This window comes from Tyto alba, unplaced genomic scaffold, assembly GCF_018691265.1.
Source record: "Tyto alba isolate M040663 unplaced genomic scaffold, T.alba_DEE_v4.0 Super-Scaffold_11, whole genome shotgun sequence".
NCBI lineage: Eukaryota > Metazoa > Chordata > Aves > Strigiformes > Tytonidae > Tyto > Tyto alba.
Window position 1 is genome coordinate 1,074,970 of NW_024881273.1, and position 20,863 is coordinate 1,095,832.

Consider the following 20,863-nt stretch of genomic DNA (forward strand, 5'->3'; position numbering starts at 1 on the left):
CCCCATCCCTGTCCCCATCCCCATCCCCATTCCCATCCCTGTCCCTGTCCCTCTCTCCATCCCCATCCCCGTCCCCATCCCCATCCCCGTCCCCATCCCCATTCCCATCCCTGTCCCCATCCCCATCCCCATTCCCATCCCTGTCCCTGTCCCTCTCTCCATCCCCATCCCCGTCCCCATCCCCATCCCCGTCCCCATCCCCATTCCCATCCCTGTCCCCATCCCCATCCCCATTCCCATCCCTGTCCCTGTCCCTCTCTCCATCCCCATCCCCGTCCCCATCCCCATCCCCATCCCCGTCCCCATCCCCATTCCCATCCCTGTCCCCATCCCCATCCCCTTCCCCATCCCCGTCCCCATCCCCATCCCCATCCCCGTCCCCGTCCCCATCCCTGTCCCCCAGCTGGGGACCCTCTCATCCCCCATGGCATCTCACCCTTGCCGGCAGCCCTGACACCCCGCCGCTGGTTCTCAGGGCTGGCTGTGCTCTGTCCCAGCAGCTCAGGAGCCGTTTGAGCCCCCCGTGCTGCAGCACCCCAGCAGGAGCCGGCCACGCTCCCCCCTGCCCGGGCAGTCGGCCCCGGGTGGGACGCAGCCGCGATGCCCTGGCTGAGTTATGGGGTTTTGTCCCAGAGAGATGGGTCAGGATACTCCTTTGGGGTGAAGGTTCTTCTGGAGAAAGACCTCCCCAGACCCCCACATTGGCCCAGGCAGCGGCTGTCGGGCTCCACGTGGGACCCACCGGTGGCATTTTCTGCCCTGTGCCACGCAGCGTGGAAGGTTTGACCACCGCCGCTTTTGGATTCCCACGGGCGCACGTGCCAGGACGGTGCCGCGGCACAGGGCAGGCACGAACGCCATGGGAGCAGACACGACATATTTCAGTGCCAATTATTTTGCAAATGATAAAATCTGTCTGCATTATCAAACACGAGCCCCTGGGTTTCTGAGAGCTAAACCACGGCAACGTCGTGTTTCCATGTGAATGTCACCTGAGAATTCCGTGGCCTTTTGACACAGAGTCACATTTCAGCGTTTGCAAGTGTTTCACTATTAGAAGAGAATTTGTCTGCATGTGCTGGACAGAAAGGCCTCACTGGGGGAGCTGAAGGGGGCCTGTGTGGGCCAGTAGCCAGGGGCCAATAGCCCCCGGCAACTGGGGGTGGAGGGACGAGGGGCCGTGCCCGGCCCAGCCTCTGCAGGCAGCTCGGGGCGTGGGGACCGTGTGGGTCCATCCTGCCTCCCCCCCTCGCCGTGCCCACACTGTCAGGGACCTGCACACTCCTGGCGTGACAGTGCTGAGCACCCGGGGTTAATAATAACTCCCCCCCCCCCCAGTAGTGACTCCATGATTTCTGGTGAATTAGGTAAAAAAAGGCTCTGCAGGTCCGTTTGCAGACAGCAACCCTTCTCGAAGGTGTCTCTCCCGCAGCCCCGCACGCCTGCCATGCCTGCCATGCCATTTGGAAAAAAAAAAAAAAAAAAAAAAAAAAAAAAAAAATTCTGTCTTCTCAGGGAACAGGCCCATTTGCATCCCAGTTTGGTGCCTCTCATTGCTTTGCTGCTGGGGGGATCAAACTCCTCCCCGCACTAAACCCTGCAATGGAAAATAAACAAACAAAACGACGTGGCGGCGAGCCGGTGCCTTCCCAAGGCTGCGGCACTTCCCCTTGGCATAGGGCCCTGCTTCTTTCTTTGTAAAGCATTATTATTAGTCCATAAAAGTTAAATCCCTGTGATAAGCCATCCCCCCCCACTGAGGAGCAGCCTGATCGCCCGCGAATGGGAAGATCTGATGAAGCCCTAATCCAATTACTTGCCAATGTTTGTGCTTTTTTAATGGGACTGTAGGGTTGGTGCTTTGTTGTTTGTTTTTGTTGGGGTTTTTTTTGTTTTTTTCCTTCTCCTAAAGAATTTTCTGCCATTCCCATGTTCCGGGTGATAAAATGATGCCAGCTGCAGGAGGAGCGGGCTCGGTGGCCGAGGCTGAGCGGAGGGGCAGCCACCGCAGCCCTGCCCGCAGCCGACGAGGGGGTTGAGACCCCCCGGCCATGGCGTTCGCCCCCCTCGTTGGCTGCGGGCAGGGCTCTTGTGGCCGAGCATCATCCAGCCATGGGCTCTCCAAGCATCTGGCATCGGCAACCAGGTCACCGGCTAGCCTGAGGGACCGACAGCCCCGTGTCCAGAGCCGGCACAGAGACATCTGCTCGTCGCAGCTTCCCTACGGACAGCGGGGTGCCCGAACCACCCCGGGGTTCAGCCAGAACAGCGGGAGTGCGAGCCCCCAGGATCCAGGGACTTGGTGCTGGCTGACCCTCCCCGCGCCCACGCAGCTACGCTGGGGACACGTGCGTGGTGGCGGTGACAGGTCTCCGCGTCCCAGCCGGGACCCCTCTGCCAGCAGAGACGCTCGGGCACGGGCAGTGCCAGACACACCAACTCCCTTTCCACGTTGCTCTTTGGTGTTTTAGAGATAATAAATTGCTAATCAGCAGCCACCCCCTCCTCAGTGTCCTCTGCAGCCACATTCCAATAATTAATTATAAACTACAATACTGATCAGCTTGCGTGTTCTCCGTCTGCACTGACAATCATTAACCATAATATGAAATTTATAATGTTGAGACGTGGAACCTGGTGAGATGAACTGCTCTGCTTTTTAATCAGTTTTATGGGATGATATAATGCATTGATCGACAAAGACAAGATACAGCGCATGTTCCTGTGTCTATAGCCGTGCAACCTTATTAATTTAGATTTACAAAGAGTTGCGTGATCCAGAGGGGAGAGGGCCGGTGAAGCTGCCGTGTTGCAGGACGGACCCGTGCGGGGGCCTGGAGGCACCCTGGGGGGGGGGGTCTCTGGGCAGGGGGGGCTTGCTGGGGTCAGGCAGGCTGCAGGGGCACGGGGCAGCCCCCGGCGTGGGGGGGACTGCACCCACACCCCCCGTCCGGGGCGACGCCGGTGGGATCCCAGCGGGTCTGTCCGGGTCTGCTGCGCGGTGGCGCCGGTCCCGGGCAGCCTGTGCCTGCCTGCACGTCCGTGCCTGCACCGGGCCCTGCCCGCGCCCTCCCGCCTCCCCCCGAAATGCATCTGTGACTGGGGCATCGCCTTCCCAACCAGTACGGCCCAGTGGCGGCCGGACAGCTGGTAACCATATTGGTGTGTCTTGGGCTGTCATATCGCATTTGCACGCCTGCTCTTGCTCTGCATCCGGGGAGGCTGGGATGGTGGTTTTCAGGTCAGAGGCTGCATCCAGCGCGGGAGGAAAATTCCCATTTCCCCACCAAGACTTTAACCGTGAAGTGGCCCGGGCTGGGCTCCTCCATCCCTGGCACCGCGGCCACCCCGGCACCCCCAGCCCTGCACCAGCACCTGCAGCCACGGCTCAACCCCTGGCCCGCGGCAGCAGTGCAGGAGCTGAAGCGGCTGCAGGCTTTATGGAAAGTAGGGCTTGTCAAAAAATTTGGTTTTATTCTTTTAATTTGTAAGTTTAACTAATAAAAGTAACTGAGAAGCTGTGGTATACTTAGGCTTCTGTTAGGCATTTGATTTAATAGTACATGACGTTTTGATTAAAAAATTAGCTCTATATAATATCAATAGAGCACACATTAAAAGGATTAAGAATTGGCTGACTGACAGGTCTCAAAAAGTAGTTGTCAATGGGGAATCATCATCGAATGACGATGTTCAACATTTTCATCTGCGATCTGGAAGTAAATATGAAATCAGTGCTGATAAGATTCGGGCTGACAAGGATTAGCAGGGAGGTGGGAACACTGACAAGGGGGAGCTGCGGGGGCTGTTGGGGGGATGAGATGATGCCCCACACAAACGACCTCCCGACCTTGCTGCTGTGGGGAGCCAAGGGTGGCCGAGCCCCACAAGGGATGGGTGAACACGGGGTGCCTGGGGGTCACTGTGGCCTTGGCCCCCCTCGAGCAGCCTATGAGCCCCGTTCCTTCGGCTGGAGGGGGGTGCAGAGCGGGTGCAGGAGGGGGCACCCCATAGCCCCCCGCCCAGGGTCCCTGGCACGGGGAGGCCTTGCCGGGGTGCAGCTGCGTGGCCAGCCAGCACAGGAATCCCTAATGCAGGGCGGGAGGACAGGGCGGGTGTCGCCGGGCAGGACCAGTGAAGGTTTGGTGCTGGGGACGTGGTGGAAAACTGAAGGGCTGGAGCGTTTCTGGCTGAGCCCGGCTGGGAGCATCGCTCTGCCCCGAGTGCTGGAGGGGGGGCAACGGGCACCCACCCCACGGCTGCCCCCGGGCGCTGCGTACACGTGTGGGTCAGCTCGCGCCGCGGTGGGTCCCTGTGGTCCCCTGGGGATGCAACAGCAGCGGGGGGAGGTCGGGGGCTCAGCCACCCACCCCGCAGCCCCCGGCCCCCGCTCAGCCTCCACGCGTGATCACCGGTGCCCCCGCGAAGGTCGGTACACGAGCTGAGCCCACGCAAGGCACGACACACCGCACCCGGCGCTGCCCGAAATAGCTGAGGCCGCCGCCAGCCCCCAGCCGCCTCCTCCGCTGCAGGTTTGGGTGCTGCGTTTGTCAGGGCGATGTCACAAAACCTGCAGCTCACCTGCAGCTCCGCCTCGCGTCGGCCCTGCGCTGGGAAGAGCAGCAGCCACCTCTGCTGGAGCTGCGGGCGGGTGGCGGGCAGCGAGAGCAACTCTGGCACCCACGGGTGTCACCGGGTGTCACCCGGGACCCCCCTCGCACGCTCTTTCTGTGCATCAGCCGGTTACATGCAAACAGGATGTAGCTGAGGTTTTGGGGAGACGGAGGGGACGGCACGTGCCGGCGCAGAGCCCCGGGGATGCGTGCGACGCCGACACAGCCCGAGCTGGCCAGGCTGCCGCTGCCGGAGGAGCCGCGGGGACACGGTCACCCCAAACTGCCCGGGGTGCAGCTCGGGGGCCGGCGCGGTGGCTGGGGAGCCGCGGTGCCGCGGGGACCTGTTCCGCACTGGTGCCACTGGCTGCTCCCAACGCAGGACAGGGCACCGCGGCCGCTCTTCCCCCGCCGCCTTGAGCAGGCGCGGGTTTCTGAAAGGCAAATCCCTGTTAGTGCAGGGAGCGTGCCTAACCCGCAGCAATTCCCAACTGTGAGCGCTTTCAATTAGCGACTGCAGGCGCTCGGCCTGCTGGATGTGTTCATTAGTGACATGGCCTTGCCGCTCAGCGACAGGCCGGGTGACAAACCTGTCTGAGGGACGCGCGAGGTTCCGGCTGTGGCACGGTGCTCGCGTTAGCGCAGGGAGGAGGGCGGGAAGGTGGGGTGTCCCCAGGTGCCGGCGGCAGAGCGGGGACGCGCTCCCACCGCAGGGACCCGGGGGGGGATGGCAGAGCCCCAGCGCTCACGTCCCTGGCGAGGGTGACCCAGTGCCCGTGATGGAGCTGGTGGAGGAGCCTCCCCTGTCCCAGGCTCAGCACATCCATCAGCGGGAGAACCACTGGCAGAGCTCCTGGGGCCGCCACGAGTGCTGAGTCCTCCAAACCCCGCTGAGCAGATGGCCCGGAGCCACCTTCAGAGACACCTGGCGAGCAGAAGGACGTGTCCTGTCCTCCGCCGTGGGAGGGGGAGAAGAACCGCGGGGGCCGTCAGTGCTTCTGCAGGGCAGCAGCCCAGGGGACCCCCCCCTGCCCAGGGAAGATGTTCTGGCATGGCCGTGGCGCTGCCCGAGCTGAGCCCCCCGCAGAGGATTTGCCCCCCGCCGGGTATCACTGCCCTCCCGGCTGCTCCCGTGGCAGCCCGGTGAAGGCACTGCGCTTCCACGGGGCTCGACTGGCCCAATAAAAGATTATCAGCTAAATAAAACACGAAGTGAGTGATGCCACTATGCCCTGTTGGATTGAAATTGTGTGAGCAAAGTGGTTTTCTCGGGGAGATTTATTTCCTCTGCTGGCTGCAGGCAGCCAGCCCGGCGGGGAGAATGAGCCTCTCGCTCCGAGGCCACCGCTCCCTCCTGCAGTCAGCACTCGGCTTTTATTTCATTTTTGAGGGAATCAGAACAATAAAGGAAATACAAACATATATTCGCCCATCGCAAAGCACAGGAGCACATGCATGTGCACACACACGCTCACCAGTACCCATGTGCTCCAGCCCTGCTCTCCCACCACACCAGCAGTGCCCAGCCACCACCTCAGCCCCCAAATCCCACCCGTGACCCACGGCCGGAGCCAGGAGGGTGATCCCACACCGGTGGGACGGCTCCTGCCCCAGCCTGGGCCCGCTGCGACAGCCGGGGCAGCGCGGGCACCCGTCCCCAGCGCCACAGCGGGACACCAGCTGGGGGGGGTCTGTGCCCCAAAACCCAGCCGGGGAGGGGGCAGGCAGCGGGTACGGGGGGTGGTAGAACCGACAGCACCGCTCGGGTTAAAGCAAAACCAGCGGTCGCCGTGTCTGCTGGCCCTGGGCAGTAAAGCCAAGCAGCGGCTCGGCACACACTTTGCTCTGCTCCGGGCCGGGCCGGCCGAGCGCACGGCACAGCCGGCACGTCCTCCACCCCAGCGAGCTCAGCACCCGGCCCTGGGTGCTGGCACCCCCGCTTTCGGTGCCCAGTGCCCGCAGGGGCTGCGCCCCGGCCCAGGACGAGTCCCCCAGACCTCGGGGAGGTCCTCGGGAGGAGCTGCCGTCTCTGCCATGGGTGACTGCCGGCGGTGGGGGACAGACCCCGGGGGCTCTGCCCCGCCACAGCCCGCGGGAGCTGCCGCAACCCCAAACCCGGTGCCTGAGGGGATCAAATCCCCACTGCTCGGAGCGATCCCCTCGCAGACAGCACGGCAGAAATGGAGTCTGAGCCCGCTCACCACCGCCTCTCCTGCCGCCAGCTTCCAGCTCAGCTTCCGTCCCCCTGTAACGCTCCTGCCGAGCCCCGCGCGCTGGAAAGCACACCATTAGATCCCCAGTAATTGTAAATATTGCAAAGTGCTCGAGTCAGCAGTCTCGCTGAATTTTGCTTTCAACATCTGCAGCCCAATAAATCTTTGTCTCCTTCAGGTGAACCGTGCTCTCCGCTCGGGCTCCGATTCCCATCCCTCAGCACCATCACTGCAGCAGCGCCGGCCCCAGCCGGGTTGTCACCCCCCGGGGCCGCGGGGCTGGCGAGGGACCCGCCAGGCTCCCGGGAGCCGCGGGCAGCCCCGGCCGTGCCAGCGCCGAGCGGCCGCACTGCAACGGGCCTGGCGGCCACCGGCACCGTTCGCTTTGTGCCAAAACCCGTCTATTTGCCAGACCTTCACTGGGCTATTTTTTTTTTTTTTTTTTAATTGTTTTCAAAACAGATTTCATGTGGTCCCAGAATGAGACCATGATTGTAAATTAAAGTGTAATTAGCCTTTACGCTTTTATATTCATTAACTCTTCTCTGTTAATGATGCAGAGGCTGGAGCACAAACCCAGCATTATGAAACCACATCCAGGAAATAAAATAGTGATTTAGATAATGGCCAGAATGTATTGCTACTTACACATAATTAAACAAATGCTCAATTTACACTTGGAAACATGAATGAATGTTGATTAACCCCAGCCCAACGACTCTGCTGGTGCTGTGGCTAAGGGGCTGCGCTGCCGGCGGGGCTGGGAGCAGTGGGCGTGGCAGGGTGTGGCAGGGTGTGGCAGGGCGTGGCAGGGCCGAGCGGGGCCATGGGCACCTGAGCCGCTGGGGTTCTGCAGGCTGGTCCCCAAAGCCACCCGTCCCCGCAGCAGCGACATCCCCGCTGCCGCCCACGCGGGGGTCGCTGCCGGGGGGCTGGATCCGGCTCCTCGCGGAGGCAGCGGGGCCCCGGGCGCCATCGCCTTCGCTCCCGGCACCGTGTGCCGTGGGGTGCCGTGGGGTGCCCCATGCGGTGCCGGTGGGGTGCCGTGGGGTGCCATGGGGGTGCTGGTGGGGTGCCCCATGCGGTGCCGGTGGGCTGTGCCGGGGGGTCTGCCTGCTGCGCCCGCACAGGCTTTGTCTCCCGTCCCCCTGCCCTCCAAATGTGCCAGTTACTATGGCGACGTCGCCTCCTCAGCGCAGGAGGAGCCTAGCAAAGTCCACTTGTGCTAAGATAATGTTCTTTTTTGCTGTAGAACTGGGTACGGTCAGCCCCGGGCGGGGGACCCCCGGCTCCATCTCCCCTCGGGGTGGCACAGCGCGGGCCGGGCCCCGGCTCTGGGCTCTGCCAGGGGCTCCGGGCCCGATGCTGTCGCTGTGCCGAAAGCAGGGGCTCCCTCGCCCTGGTGACCCCCCGGGGCAAGGGGTGCCAGCTCCCCAGCTGAGCCCGAGGAGCAGAGCTGCTGGCAGGGGCAGCTCGGACCCCCCGAAAGGGGCCGGTGGATGCTGGTGATGAGGCAGCAAGCGGGGCCCCCGCGGCTTTTTCCCGCTGAGGGGCTCCCCCCAGCAGGGCTCTCCCCTCGCTGAGCCAGAGCCCAGGTCGTGCTGGTCACAGGGGAGCGGGGCAGGGGGGGCCGGGGTGGGTGCAGATGAGCCCCTGGGGAACCCTAGGGCCGTGTCCCCCCCCAAGCCAGGCTCCGGGCTGCCCCGCAAGGTGAGGAGCCCCCACTCCCCAAATCCATCCCTGCCCCGGCACCCCGCAGCGCTGGGGTGAAGGACAGGATGGACACGAGGGTGCTGGCGCGGGAGGGGAGACCCCTGCTCCCCACGCCTCCCCCCGTTCATGGATCGTTGACTCAACAGGCCATAATGGCTCCATCTATCGGGGTCAATACGGGTGCCTTTGACACATGATAGACAATAATTGCTCCTGCTTAGAGACTTTTTAGTTCATGGATCATTGACCTGATGGGCTGTAACAGCTCCGGAGGAGGCTGCACACGCGCTCGACACCCCCCACTTAAACGCCCTCAGGAGGGGCCGGGTAAGAGCTCAGCGGGAGCGCAGGGCCGTGCTCTCCCCAAAAACCTGCTCCCCAGCAGGGGTTACCAAGGGCCCCGCAGGAAAGGCCAGCAGGCCCCAGCACCCCTCAAGCCCCAGGGGCTGGGGACCATCCTGCACGAGGACGGGTTCACCTCCCCAGGTCTGTAGGCTAGAGCTCGCCTCTCCAACGGCAACTTCCAGGTATATGATTTAATGAAAGGCACAATAAGAAGTGAAACAATTAGAATTTCTGCCTCATTATCATGGTAATCTTATCAGTCGGATAATGAGGTATTAATGGAGATTTAATGTGCCTCTCATAACAGAATCCCTTGGAGAAAACACATAAGGAAATTGCTGTAAATCCACTTAATGATGGAAAGGTCCCCAAACACCATATTCCAGAGGATGAAAAATGCTGGATGCAAATGAGAGAGAATCAAGGTCAATAACACTGCGGGGACCGAGCTGATGGCAGCACCGCCCCGTCACCGCGCATCCAGCCCGGTCCCGCACCCACGGGGGGCGGGTGGGCGGCAGCCGCCGAGATCCCGTCCTGGAGGTGATGTGAACATTTCTTCAGAAATCAGATGACAAAAAAGATAGTATTTTTGGACTTGACCGCGCCCCTCAGGGCATCAAGCAGCACACGGCGGAGCCCGGACGTGGGCCTGGCCCCGCTGAGCCCCGTACAGGGCCGGGACAGCCCGGAGCTGCTTTATCCCCTCAAGCTGCTGGGACAGCCAAGCTGCTCGATTAAAAACCGTAACTGGAAAGCAGCGTGTTGAGCAGCCAGCTCAGCGGAGCGTCCTCTCCTCTCCCCTCCGCCGGATCCCGTTGCTCCCCGCGAGCTGCCGGGGCGCGAGCGGCCTGAGGACACGCGACGGCGGCGAGGCCGAGGAGGAAACGAGGCGAGGTTAGAGCGGAGCTGCTCACCCGCGCAACGCCAACTCCAGCACAGCGCCTGAGCGCGTCCGAACAGGGCAGAAACGTGAAACCCGGGCGGTTAAACTGCTCTCCTTTTAATCAGTTTTTACAGAATAATACATTAATAATCACGTTAGAGACAAGATGGGAGTCCTGTATACAAGATTGTGCAAGCTCATTAATTTAGATTTATAAAGGCTTTACCAGTTTCAAAGAGGAGAGGCAGTACAAAGCTTTTAAACAGAGGTAAAGCACAATTAAAAGGTACAGAACACACACTACTAACTCAGCAGAGATTAATTCTCAAGTCGTACGGGCTCAACCAAGTCACCAGCTGTTCCCCAAATAGGAGAATTCTTCCCCCTCCTCCTCCCCTGCCCTCCTGCCGCTCCGGCCCTCCCGCCCGCCGGCCGTGTGGCCACACAAGCCCCGCTCCTGCCAAACACACACGCTTCACCTGCCTGCAGCTCTGCTGCTGAACAGCCCTGCCTCCTCCTGCTGCTGCTGCTCCGGCCCCGGCCGCCCAGCGTTAACACGGCAGGGAGCTCGCACACTTCCGCGAGAATTTGGCTTAACAGAACATTAACGTTTTCCAAGCGATACGAACCAACACTGTGCTCACCAGAAACTCGTCTACAGGAAACAGGATCATGTTCGTGGCTTTTTTTCCTGAAATTTATGGCAGTTACATTCAGCATTTGGTAGTATAAGGTCTTCAAAACAAAAACATTTAAACTCAAATACTTAAGAGGCCATACACGTTCCCATTCTCCCTAAAGAGGATTTTAAAAAGCCTTGAAGAGAAATCTCACCTAGGTTAGGAGCCAAAAGGAATCTCCTAGGGATGAAAAAGCCCAGCCCTTTCCTTTCCATCCTCTGCCCAGAGCCGGGAGGTGCCGCCTCTGCGGGGTGAGCAGAGGCAGCCACGGCGCCGGTTCCTCCAGGCGCGGCACCACCAGCCCTTACCTGCTGCTCAGGCCCTCTCCCCCCTCCCCTTCCCCCCAAAATGTTCCCTTCATCCTTCACTGGCTGAAGTAGTTTAATTAACAGAAAGCACCAAAGTTTACAGCAACAGAGACGTGGTTGGCTGGCACCTTTTGGCAGCAGTTCTGTTACTTTTGGTCCTTTATGCACTGTCCTCTCACCTTTACTATTGCACACCAAAAGCTAACAACATCACTTCCTATACATGTAACTCATCATTTAAAAACAAAACGTTATGGGACACCAGGGAAAAACAGTAAGAGGATATTATGGGAAGGTTTTTTAGTTCTTTAGAAAGCCTAACTCTCTAACTACACCTATCAAGACTATAAAAAGCACTTTCAGAGTAGGTTGACAAAAAGAAGCAAAGGACCATCTTGTGACGAAGACTCTCAGCTCATCTGGGGCTCACTGAAACACTTACTGGTTTTAAAACAGATAAATAAAAATAATTAAAAAAAAAAAAAAAAAGACTCCAGTTCTTTTAAGTATTTTTCTACACAGAAAAACAAAGTGATAAAAACCGTGAAGGAAATGGTTCTTGCCCCTTCCATAAAGGAGAGCAAATCCAAAAGACCTGATGGTGCTGATCAAATCCTCCTTGCCAAGTTTGCAACCAGAAGCAATGTGCAGGGTAATCCCCAATTTAAGTGTCTTTGTGCCTTCTTTAAGGGTTGTACAAATACTCTCCTCGACTAAAACCCAAACTGCAGGACTAAAAGAACTTTCATACATCGGTCTTAACATCAAGTAATTCAAGTAATAATTAAATATTACAGGACACTTCAATATAAGTAAATTTATATTGCTTTTAGATATGATCTGGCCATATCTTCAAGGGCATGTTTGTGCTTCGCTGCTGAGTGTTATTGGTCAGGGCTGTGCTTGCAATATTAAGTTACATGTTCAGCACCAAAAACCCATCAAGGCTAAATAACTAGAATATTGCAATGCTACACAGACTGAGTTACCACAGTAAGGCAGATCAGAAGAATTTTGTTTCTACTGAGTATTGCTCCTCCACACAATCAAGTCTCTAATAGAGGAGAAAGACTATAGGAAAAAAAAAAAAAAAGAAAAAAGTTACCATTCCACCCATTCACCTGTAATTAGTTTGGCAAAAATGCTATACTGAATTACATATTAGAGTTCTAGAAAGTAAGCTTCTTTAATTATGCCTTGACAAGTAGCACAGCCAAATCAAGCGCTTGATACCTTACATAAGTTGCTCTAATTTCAATTAACCAAATGATTTTCCCAAGTACTAGTTGCTTACAGGTTTTAATCATCAAAACGCACACACACACACCCAAAAAAAAAAAAAAAATTAATCGTATTTTGAAAAGAATGCGAGAAATATTTTGCTTTCTTTACCACTCACAGACACCAAGTCTTAACACATCCCTCGGTCAGAAGTGCAATGAACACTCTGGGAAGAGCAAGAAATAATACTGACATGAAAGCTAAATGCTCGCTGTCCTTTTTCACTGTAATTCTAGCTAAAAAAGAACAGCGAGTGCTTATATACAGATAACAACCACTGGCCATTACTCAGACCATTTCACTCATGAAAAATCCATGTGGTGTTGCGCATAAAAACTTCTTTAAATTGGTAATTGTCAGTTTAAGGGAAAGGTGGGGTGAGAAATCTATAAAACACCCTGAACTGATGTCATGATATGTTTCATAAAGAACAGTGTTATATTTTAAAATATTTTATATGAACAGTAAAACCTGCACTGCTGCATAGCAGACAACACGAAGAACATTTAGTAAAAACATTCACTGAAACCCCTGGCGTATGTATTTAATGTCACTAATCAAAATATATATTACAGTCCAAGGTTCTGTTAAGGATCTCTGTTTGGGGTTTGTACAGTATACACAATATCTCAGAAAAAAATATTACAGTAAGGTATTTTATTTCTCCTTTTTTATATTAGACTTATCTATTGTAACTTACAGTCCCTCTCCTCTATATATCCAAACCTTTATAACACCCTAATGCCCTAGCCAAAAAGTGTTTAGCTATCTAACAAGCCCTGTCTATTATAAATTCCAGTTTTAGAAATTTCAGTAATCTTAATTACATTTTAATAAATAGTTCAGTTTGCCCTTTTTTAATCTTAGTCTTTTGAGGAAGTCCTTTCAGTACCAAAACACAGTATGTCACAACCTGTTAGAGGTCAGAGAGGCTTTTGCTTGTTTATTCAAAGGATAATGAGTCCAAAGATAATTGCAATGCATTAAATATAGTTATATAATATTTACACTGTCCTCTCAGATTTTAAATTTAGGTGAAATAAAATTGATAACTAATGTCAGCTACTACAAACTTTCAGTGTGGCTGGTGCTTTATTAATAAAAGGTGTATTAAGCTAGAAAGTATACTAAGTGGTTGCCCTGATTCTTTTTGTTTCAATTTTCTATTAGAAATTAAATGAAGTGAATTATTCACGTGAGTAAGAATTCAGGATGAGGGGTGGTGGAAAAAGCATGAAGAATTTTCTGCATGTTTTGAGATTCCAAAATACCTGAAAACAACTGTGGTCCCTTTTGCAGTGCTAGTATCTACAGGGGAGAAAAATGCAACCAAAAGAAAAGAGGAAAATCTGTTAAATTAATTTGATTAGTAAAGGTGTGTTTTAAAATGCCTCAATTCTGTACAGTATTATACAAGGAAAGTCTCTTCTTCAGCTTTTGCAGCTGTTGTACATTCTTATACACTCTTCTTCTGCTAACAGTCTGCCCATACATGTGCTGTTTGAGTTACTTGCGATCATCAATAGTTTTAATGAATTCAACCGCTGCTGTGAACTGCATCCACCAGTATGATTCTTCTCCGGATAAACAGTTGGCATAGAAACTACTAATGTACTGAACAGTGGACAGCAAGCAAGGTGGATTTGCCTGAGGGTTAAAGAAGAAAGAGATACTCACAGCTTGTTTGCAAAGCTAAACATAAAACATTACAAGATACTGAATAGAAATATAGTTCTATTTGTGCAGCGATCCTCATGCATTCATAATACCTGATAATGTAACGCATCTGTAGGGGAGTGACTGTTTATCCAGCCCACTCATTTCACACACTCACAAGGCATCAGACTTGACGAAAGGAGCATTTTTCCAACAAGGAAAAACAACTAGCAGGCCAAGAGAAAGAAGGGTAATGCTGGCAGAATCTATAAAAGTCATCAAGGATTTCAACATGTGGAAAAGCCTGTTGTTTTAGCATCTTATACACAACAGACCGTTCTCCAAACACTCGTGTCAAAAAAGGTCAGCAACACAATGCAAGTCAGTCCTAATGTGGATCTTGGTTCTGAAAGAGGTCAGCATTAAGCAGGCACAGATGACAGATGCTGGCGAGCGTACATCAGAAAAAAAACCCACTCCACACACAACGTCTGCACCCCAGTTTCCTTGGTTTCAAGTGCAAAGTTTGCTTGGATTCAAAAACTGTAACTGTGACCACAATTCTGATGTCTCTATTTAAACCTGCTGAATTAGATCTGGTTTTGAGTCGAGCATGCTCCCAGTTACCCAAATGCATTATTTTTCTTCCTAAACTTTGCTTGTTTATTACACAAATTAGCCGGGGTTTGTGATCTCTGCAAAAGAACTCACCTTTATGAGGACAAAGACCAGAACAGGAACAAAATCATCTGCCCCAGGTACTGAATCTTCATTTGCCAGACTAAGCAGGTTCATGATGGTTGAACACATTCGCAGGATACACTGCACTTTGTCTCGGGGGGTTTTATAAGCGCTTATTGTGCGGATTTCAGACTGTGCAGATGGCCACGGTGCCTCCCGGAGATATACCTAGGAAAAAATCCCAACATGCTGCCAGTTCTTGTTTGTCCAAGCTACTACGGTGTAGCACAGAGAATCTGAAGCACCAGAGTCTTGCAAGCAGAAGCAAGGCTCCGGAGAAACTGGAGTTTAAGTCAGGATGGTTACATCACACTCACAATGGAGGTGGTTTCCTGCTGTGTTATAATAAAAAACTGCAAGGAGCCAGCACTCAATGTGCAACTAACATAATTAGTCTGAGCTTCTTCCTGACTTCTCCAGTACACTGTTTCAAATGAAGGTAGAGCTGTATGTCTCAGTCTTCCACATCAGCAGCTTTATGAACACTCACCATTTTGAGTCATACTGTTCAAGTACTGAATTGTGAGCTAGGAAGGCTGCAAACATCCAGCCTCTGACAGACAACTTAAGCCTACCAACCTGCTTTTAGTTATCCTATTAACCATGAGAAAAGTGAAAGCACTGGGCAAATTCACAGATCTGCAAGGTTCCATTAATTCTGGCTAGTTCAGAAAGTTAACTTGACAGCTGTAAACCACAGCTATGGCAGATGGATCACATTAGAAGCAGAAAGGATTCTAATCTTGTCTTTTGAAAGAAATTATCAGAAAGTTACTGCATCTTAGTGCCGTGTAGTATTAGTTCTTAAATCTTCCTATCAGGACAGCGGTGGCAAAAATCAGAAAAAAATGGATTTGGAAGGATCAGTCAGTGGAAGACACCAAAACATGGGTACAGCATGTTTTTCCTGCAGGACATATCAGCTGTCACAGATAGAAAAGCAGTGCTTCTAAGTGTAAAACACAACAGCCCTCTCCCCATCCCAAGAACAATCAAACCCAGGCACCCCAACACACATAGGGAAGCGAAGGAAAGGAGAAGTTGTTACCTCGGGTATCTGAAGTGCTTTGTGGTTTGCCGTCACTACTTTAGATAACCTCTGTATGTGCTCATGAAGGACCCTGAAAACAAACGCAAAAAACAAGACTGAAAAGTAGGCAGCAGCCATTAGTCCCTTGGGGTTTCCTGCTAGTTTTAGGTTTGATACTACAAGAGAGCTCTTCAGGAATGCATATAATCCTGATGGTCCTGCAGTTGATGGACAGGAGGTCAATAAGAGATGCAGAGGCTTCTGCTATACGATTATGTACAATCACACAGCCAGGAGAGCATTCAAACAGCATGATCTAAATCACAAAAAAACAAAAACCCGAAATGCATGAAAAATACTGTACCAAAGCAGAAAATGGAAGGAGTCCTGAGGCAGATTTTGATCATTCTCTCAGCATACACACTTGCAGATCTGAAAGTCTGTATCCCAAGTCATTACATTTACAATTGTTCTGTTCTGGCAGTTTGTTACAAACAAACACTTTTTTGCATGATGTTAAAGCACTTCCTTTTCTTTTACAGAACGTTCTGAAAGAAAACATGAGTTTGTATGGTATGGCTAACTTAGTCAAGTCTGTCACTTGAAGACTGCACAGCTCCCATCTGCACCAACTGCAAAAGAGAAACCAAGTACTTCAAATTACATTAACTTACTGGTCACGCAAAATATCTCCATCCTGATTAGGGTAGAATGCAAGTTTGAAAATACGATTCATCACACTGCGTTCTATAGCTAATTGTGCATCCTGAAGCTGTTCTTCACTGGCGTTCTGCCATATGGCATCCTGAGCCATAGCCCCGTATAAGAACTGAAGAAAATCCTCAACTTGGGCTGTTTTATCATCTGCTGCTGTGAGTTTCTGGAAATCTGATAAAAAGTAAAGAGAGAACATTCAGTTAAGTAAAAAACATTACTTCTGATAGATACGGAACACATTTGGCGAAGCGTATGGTCAAAATACTCTACTTGATAATGTGTTATTCACTTCCTCTGCAGAACCAGTCCTTATGCCTTCTTTCCAGCCACCCCCAGAGATAACACCCAGGAAAATCACTACAACAGTTGCTGTTAAGAACCAGCACAGGCAAAGCTGTTGGAGGCTGAAAGGGGCGGGGGGGGGGGGGGGGCAGCAGGGGAAGGTATCCAGAAAACCCGTGTGTAGCATTTCCTACCCCTACCTTTATTAAGTATGCATAGTTGCAACATTCATATTTATCTACAAAATATAGAATGAGTGATGCAGGCAAGCTAATGCAGCCTGACCAAATCACTGGCGCCGTATTTATAGCACCCTGCACCAGAAGACAACTGCCACTCACATCTGCCAGCAGCCTAAACGCCACCGTTGCCAATGTCTCTTTTAGATCATCCAGAAATAGCTCTCCTTTCTGTCCAATGAAAGGGCTTTAACTCCTTCCTGGGTCACTGAATCTCATTACCAGAACTTTCATCCCAATATATATCAGTTCTCATATTAATTCCAGCCTATTCTGGCACATCTAATATGCAGCAGTATATGCTCCAGGAGCAAGGACTGACTCAAAATTTCTTACGTACTTCATTAAGTCCATATGTGCATAGAGAGCATAGAATAGTTTGGTTTAAGTGACTCTGTCTTGAGATAGTTGTTTTTCTGGTGCCTCTATCCCTTGTGCTATGATAGTTTTGAATCTTTGATTGATTTGATTCATACTGCTACTATTCCCCATATTTTCAAAGGTACAACCACAGGTTCTGTGCTGAGGACCGAAAGCTCCAACTTAGTTTATCATTTATCAGTAGAATTAAAATAATTAATAGTATTCATGCTTATTCCACAGATTGGATGCTAGATAATATGATTTAGCATAACTTTTTAGGCCAAGTGAGGTCATATTGCCTTCATTCTCTTAGGCCACGAAAAAAGCACAGTCATCGTGATTTAGCTGCCACAACATACTGTTAAGTCACAGTAATCTGTCTATTTGAGCCATTAATTCACCAACTGAAATTAAAATTGTTTTAGGAATCTGCTCCTCAGATCAGAAGTTGTATTTTAAAACATTAACCTGAGCCACCATCTAAATAGGGAGCAAAGGGATATAAACATTCCACAGTCTGCATTAATCTTACCTTGAATAAACTCCCTTATTTTCTTCTCTTTGCTCTCTAGCAGTAACCTCACACATACTGTAGTGAAGTACCTGTTGGCCACTTCTTTATCTCGCAGAACTCTTTGCAACAGCCTTTCCAAGTGTGCTTGTGTCGTTTGCAGGCCCTGGCGACATCGAGTTAAATAAGCAATATATGGAGCTCTTTTCCTAAAATAAAGAGCGCTTTACGTTAGATTCATAATAAAGATAGAGGCTAATAGCTTTACAAACTAGTTAGGTTGTAGTGCAAAAGGAATATTCAACCTGTTTTTTTAAAACAAAGATAATGCCTGAATTAGGAAGTTCTGTCCTATACAGACTTCTCTGACTGAATTCACTGCCCTTGCAGCACTCCAGAATGCTAGACTAAACCAAATACCAAACAGCATCTCTTTTGTGTTAGAGCTGAACATTAGCCAGAAATTGATTTAACCTGAGTTTATTACTACCTGGAATGACTTAAGGTCCAAACTTTTTTCAGTCATTTGCAGATAGGTGAGACAATTTCATCATTTTGTGGAGAAGCAGAGATGTAATAACCTGATTTGGTAAAGTACAATGTAAACCAAAAGGGATCTTCTCAGTCTGCTAGTGAATAAATACATGTATTTGGAAACCCATTAATAATAAGATACTGAACAAGCTACCTATAGTCCTCTGCAATAGATGCCAGCAGCTTTCGACAGGTCCTGTTATCAAAGCGGCTTACACATCGCATTGTTTCTTGCAGCTGAGCCATCAAGTTCTTATCTTGGAGGTTAATAGCTTCAGCTAGCTGAACTTTCAAGAAGCACACAATTTCATTATCTAATAAAGAACAATGGAAAATTATTAAAGAAAAGACATGTAAGTGTGATGAAAATAAAACTGGTTTTGAATATGGGGAACACGTAACAGTTTAAAACAAAACTTCTGTACGTTAGACAATAAATGTGATTTTAAGAAAAATTTAGTAAGTCTTTTTGAATTTTCCAGATATCAAGGAGTAAGTTTTCGCATCACTATCTTATTTAGTATTTAGAACCATTCTGAAATGTGAAGAGGAGCAGATAAGGTGACAAATTCAGCTGCCTGCAAATAAACCTAGAATGAATGGAGGGAGGCAAAGACAAGACACATAAACTAAGTCAACGTAAAGACTTGGTAAATCATTAAAGTTACTCTGTTAGCACTGTAGCACAATTCCCAACGGTACATGTATCTCGGGAGTCTATTTTACAGGTTCAGGCTCTACCTGCACTGTACCTGAGATACTTCATTACAAAAAAATTAGACCAGATTTAGTTGGCAGGTTGGTTTGTGGAGTAAGAAAGAAAACATTTTTTGGGGAAAAAGGTGGCCTATGCCTTCTGTATCTATGTCAGACAGAAGTTACCATAAATGGTGCAGTATAAGTGCCATTAGATGGGGGAAAGGAAGAAACACATACAATACAAAACATCTCTGTGTATAAAGACCATTTACCTTCAGGGTCTGTGTGGTCTGGCAGACCGTTCCTTGTTGAATGCGTCAACATTGGGAAGGCAACAGAATCTGCTGAACAAAGAGCCAATCTCAATTTCTTCTTTGCATCCCTTAAAGAGGAAAAATATTTTCTTAACAAAGTTGTTGCAAGCTCTGCTTCTTCAGTAAACAATCTTTACTTTCCTGATTTTTTTAAATACTGCCTAAAAGTTATTTAACATAATTTTAATATACCAGTGCTGTCAAGGCTTTAGAATATCAGCTCGTTCGATATAACACCTAGACCAGTTTCACAGGAATTTTCCTAAACACTGAACTGCTCTGTCCTCTCAGGTTACAATACTGCCCCTTTACCAGTGGAAATGTGACAGTTTGAGACGCTTAAAACTAAAAGCATGTAAAAGTTTACAGTTGATCCATATTAAGATTTTTGTAGGAACCACTCACATAGCTTCAGCTTTTAATTCTACTTTGTGGATAAGATTAAACCTGGAAACGTATTTACCTGTAGGAGAAAGCAGAACTTTGTGGCTGTGCTACTTGACTTGCAGAGTCTGGGAGATCATCTGCAGACATGTTTTGCAGAGCCTCATCACGTGGAGAGTCATGCATACTCTCACCATCCCCAATAGCCTCTATGGAAATGAAAAAAAAAAGAAATTACACTTGAAGAGAGGAGTCAGAAGAAGAAACTAGACTAATTTTCTCTATCTTCTTGTTATTCTAAGGTCGGGAGCAGGGGAATGCAGACAGCAAATAAAAAAACTTGTTCTGAAGTAAAGTATATTAAAAATATACAATCTACAATTCGCTAAGATGAAATTGCACCAGTTTTAGAAAGCAATACATTTATTCAGTATCCATTAAAAAAAACCAAACCAAAACGGTAAGAGATGTGCTATTAACAACCAACCACTTCAGTTGCAATGAGAAGGAATATTGGGAATATTAATTTAATTCCCAATCACTGAAGGACTGTCCCACAGATTATCTGACAAAATGTTCCTGGTTTAGCGCTCACATTGTAGAGCTGTTAGTACTAACATTGGTCTAGAATACTGAAGTATTTTTATCTTTAAGGAGGAGAAACTATGTTGGTGATGATTATAAAAGCCAGGTTCTCACCTGCACTGTCATAGTTTACTATGGCTCCTTCGCTAGGACTGGTTCGCTTAATTGCATTCCTGTATTTGTCCAGAATGTCCTCTGCAGCTTGTGCCTGCGCACTGAGCCTTGGGCTGGGATCATCTGAAAAGACCATTAAAAGCAACAGGAGATAATCTTGTACTGTGCCAACTGAAAGCAAATACAAAAATTTAGACCTCCGCATTTGGACTCTGTTTTTAGCCACATCAAACAAATAGCTGCTTGTGTTCCATGTAGCCACAATTCAAATACATTTATAAAATCTGAAGCAAAAGCAGAAAAAAAGCAGTACAATGAAAGTGAACAAATAAAGCCAGATGCTTAGCATATTTATACTGTATACACAAATGGCTCTTGTATATTTGAAGACTTCTAGAAATGATTAAGCAAACAGAAAACTAAACATGCAGGTTGAAATCGTGTTTAATTTAGCACTTAAGTAATTATTACAGGAATGTGTCTGCAGCTATCCTTACAGCTCAGCTATGCTAAGGACATGAGCTTTATAGTAAGAAAATGAAAAAAGTGAAGACTGAAGTCGAGAATTCAGTACCATACCTACTGACAGAAGCATGACAATTTAAAAACAGTCTTCAAGTCAAGAAGTCTTTATCCACTTTCTTATTCAGAAAGC

At 50.1% G+C, this 20,863-nt stretch overlaps 1 protein-coding gene across 8 annotated transcripts in view; it reads right to left on the reverse strand.

Moving 5' to 3' along the window:
* Window positions 1-9,871: 9,871 nt before the first annotated feature.
* GAPVD1 (GTPase activating protein and VPS9 domains 1) overlaps window positions 9,872-20,863 on the reverse strand; it is a 31,957-nt gene continuing 20,965 nt past the window's right edge. For all 8 annotated transcript variants that reach the window (XM_042786686.1, XM_042786685.1, XM_042786692.1 and 5 more), the window contains 9 exons: window positions 20,209-20,331; window positions 19,589-19,718; window positions 19,084-19,193; window positions 18,267-18,426; window positions 17,600-17,787; window positions 16,141-16,354; window positions 15,485-15,557; window positions 14,407-14,604; window positions 9,872-13,686 (listed from right to left, as the gene is read on the reverse strand). In XM_042786686.1, coding sequence (XP_042642620.1) covers window positions 13,546-13,686; window positions 14,407-14,604; window positions 15,485-15,557; window positions 16,141-16,354; window positions 17,600-17,787; window positions 18,267-18,426; window positions 19,084-19,193; window positions 19,589-19,718; window positions 20,209-20,331 — 1,337 coding nt within the window. In that variant the 3' untranslated portion in view covers window positions 9,872-13,545. The remainder of the gene's footprint in view (window positions 13,687-14,406; window positions 14,605-15,484; window positions 15,558-16,140; window positions 16,355-17,599; window positions 17,788-18,266; window positions 18,427-19,083; window positions 19,194-19,588; window positions 19,719-20,208; window positions 20,332-20,863) is intronic.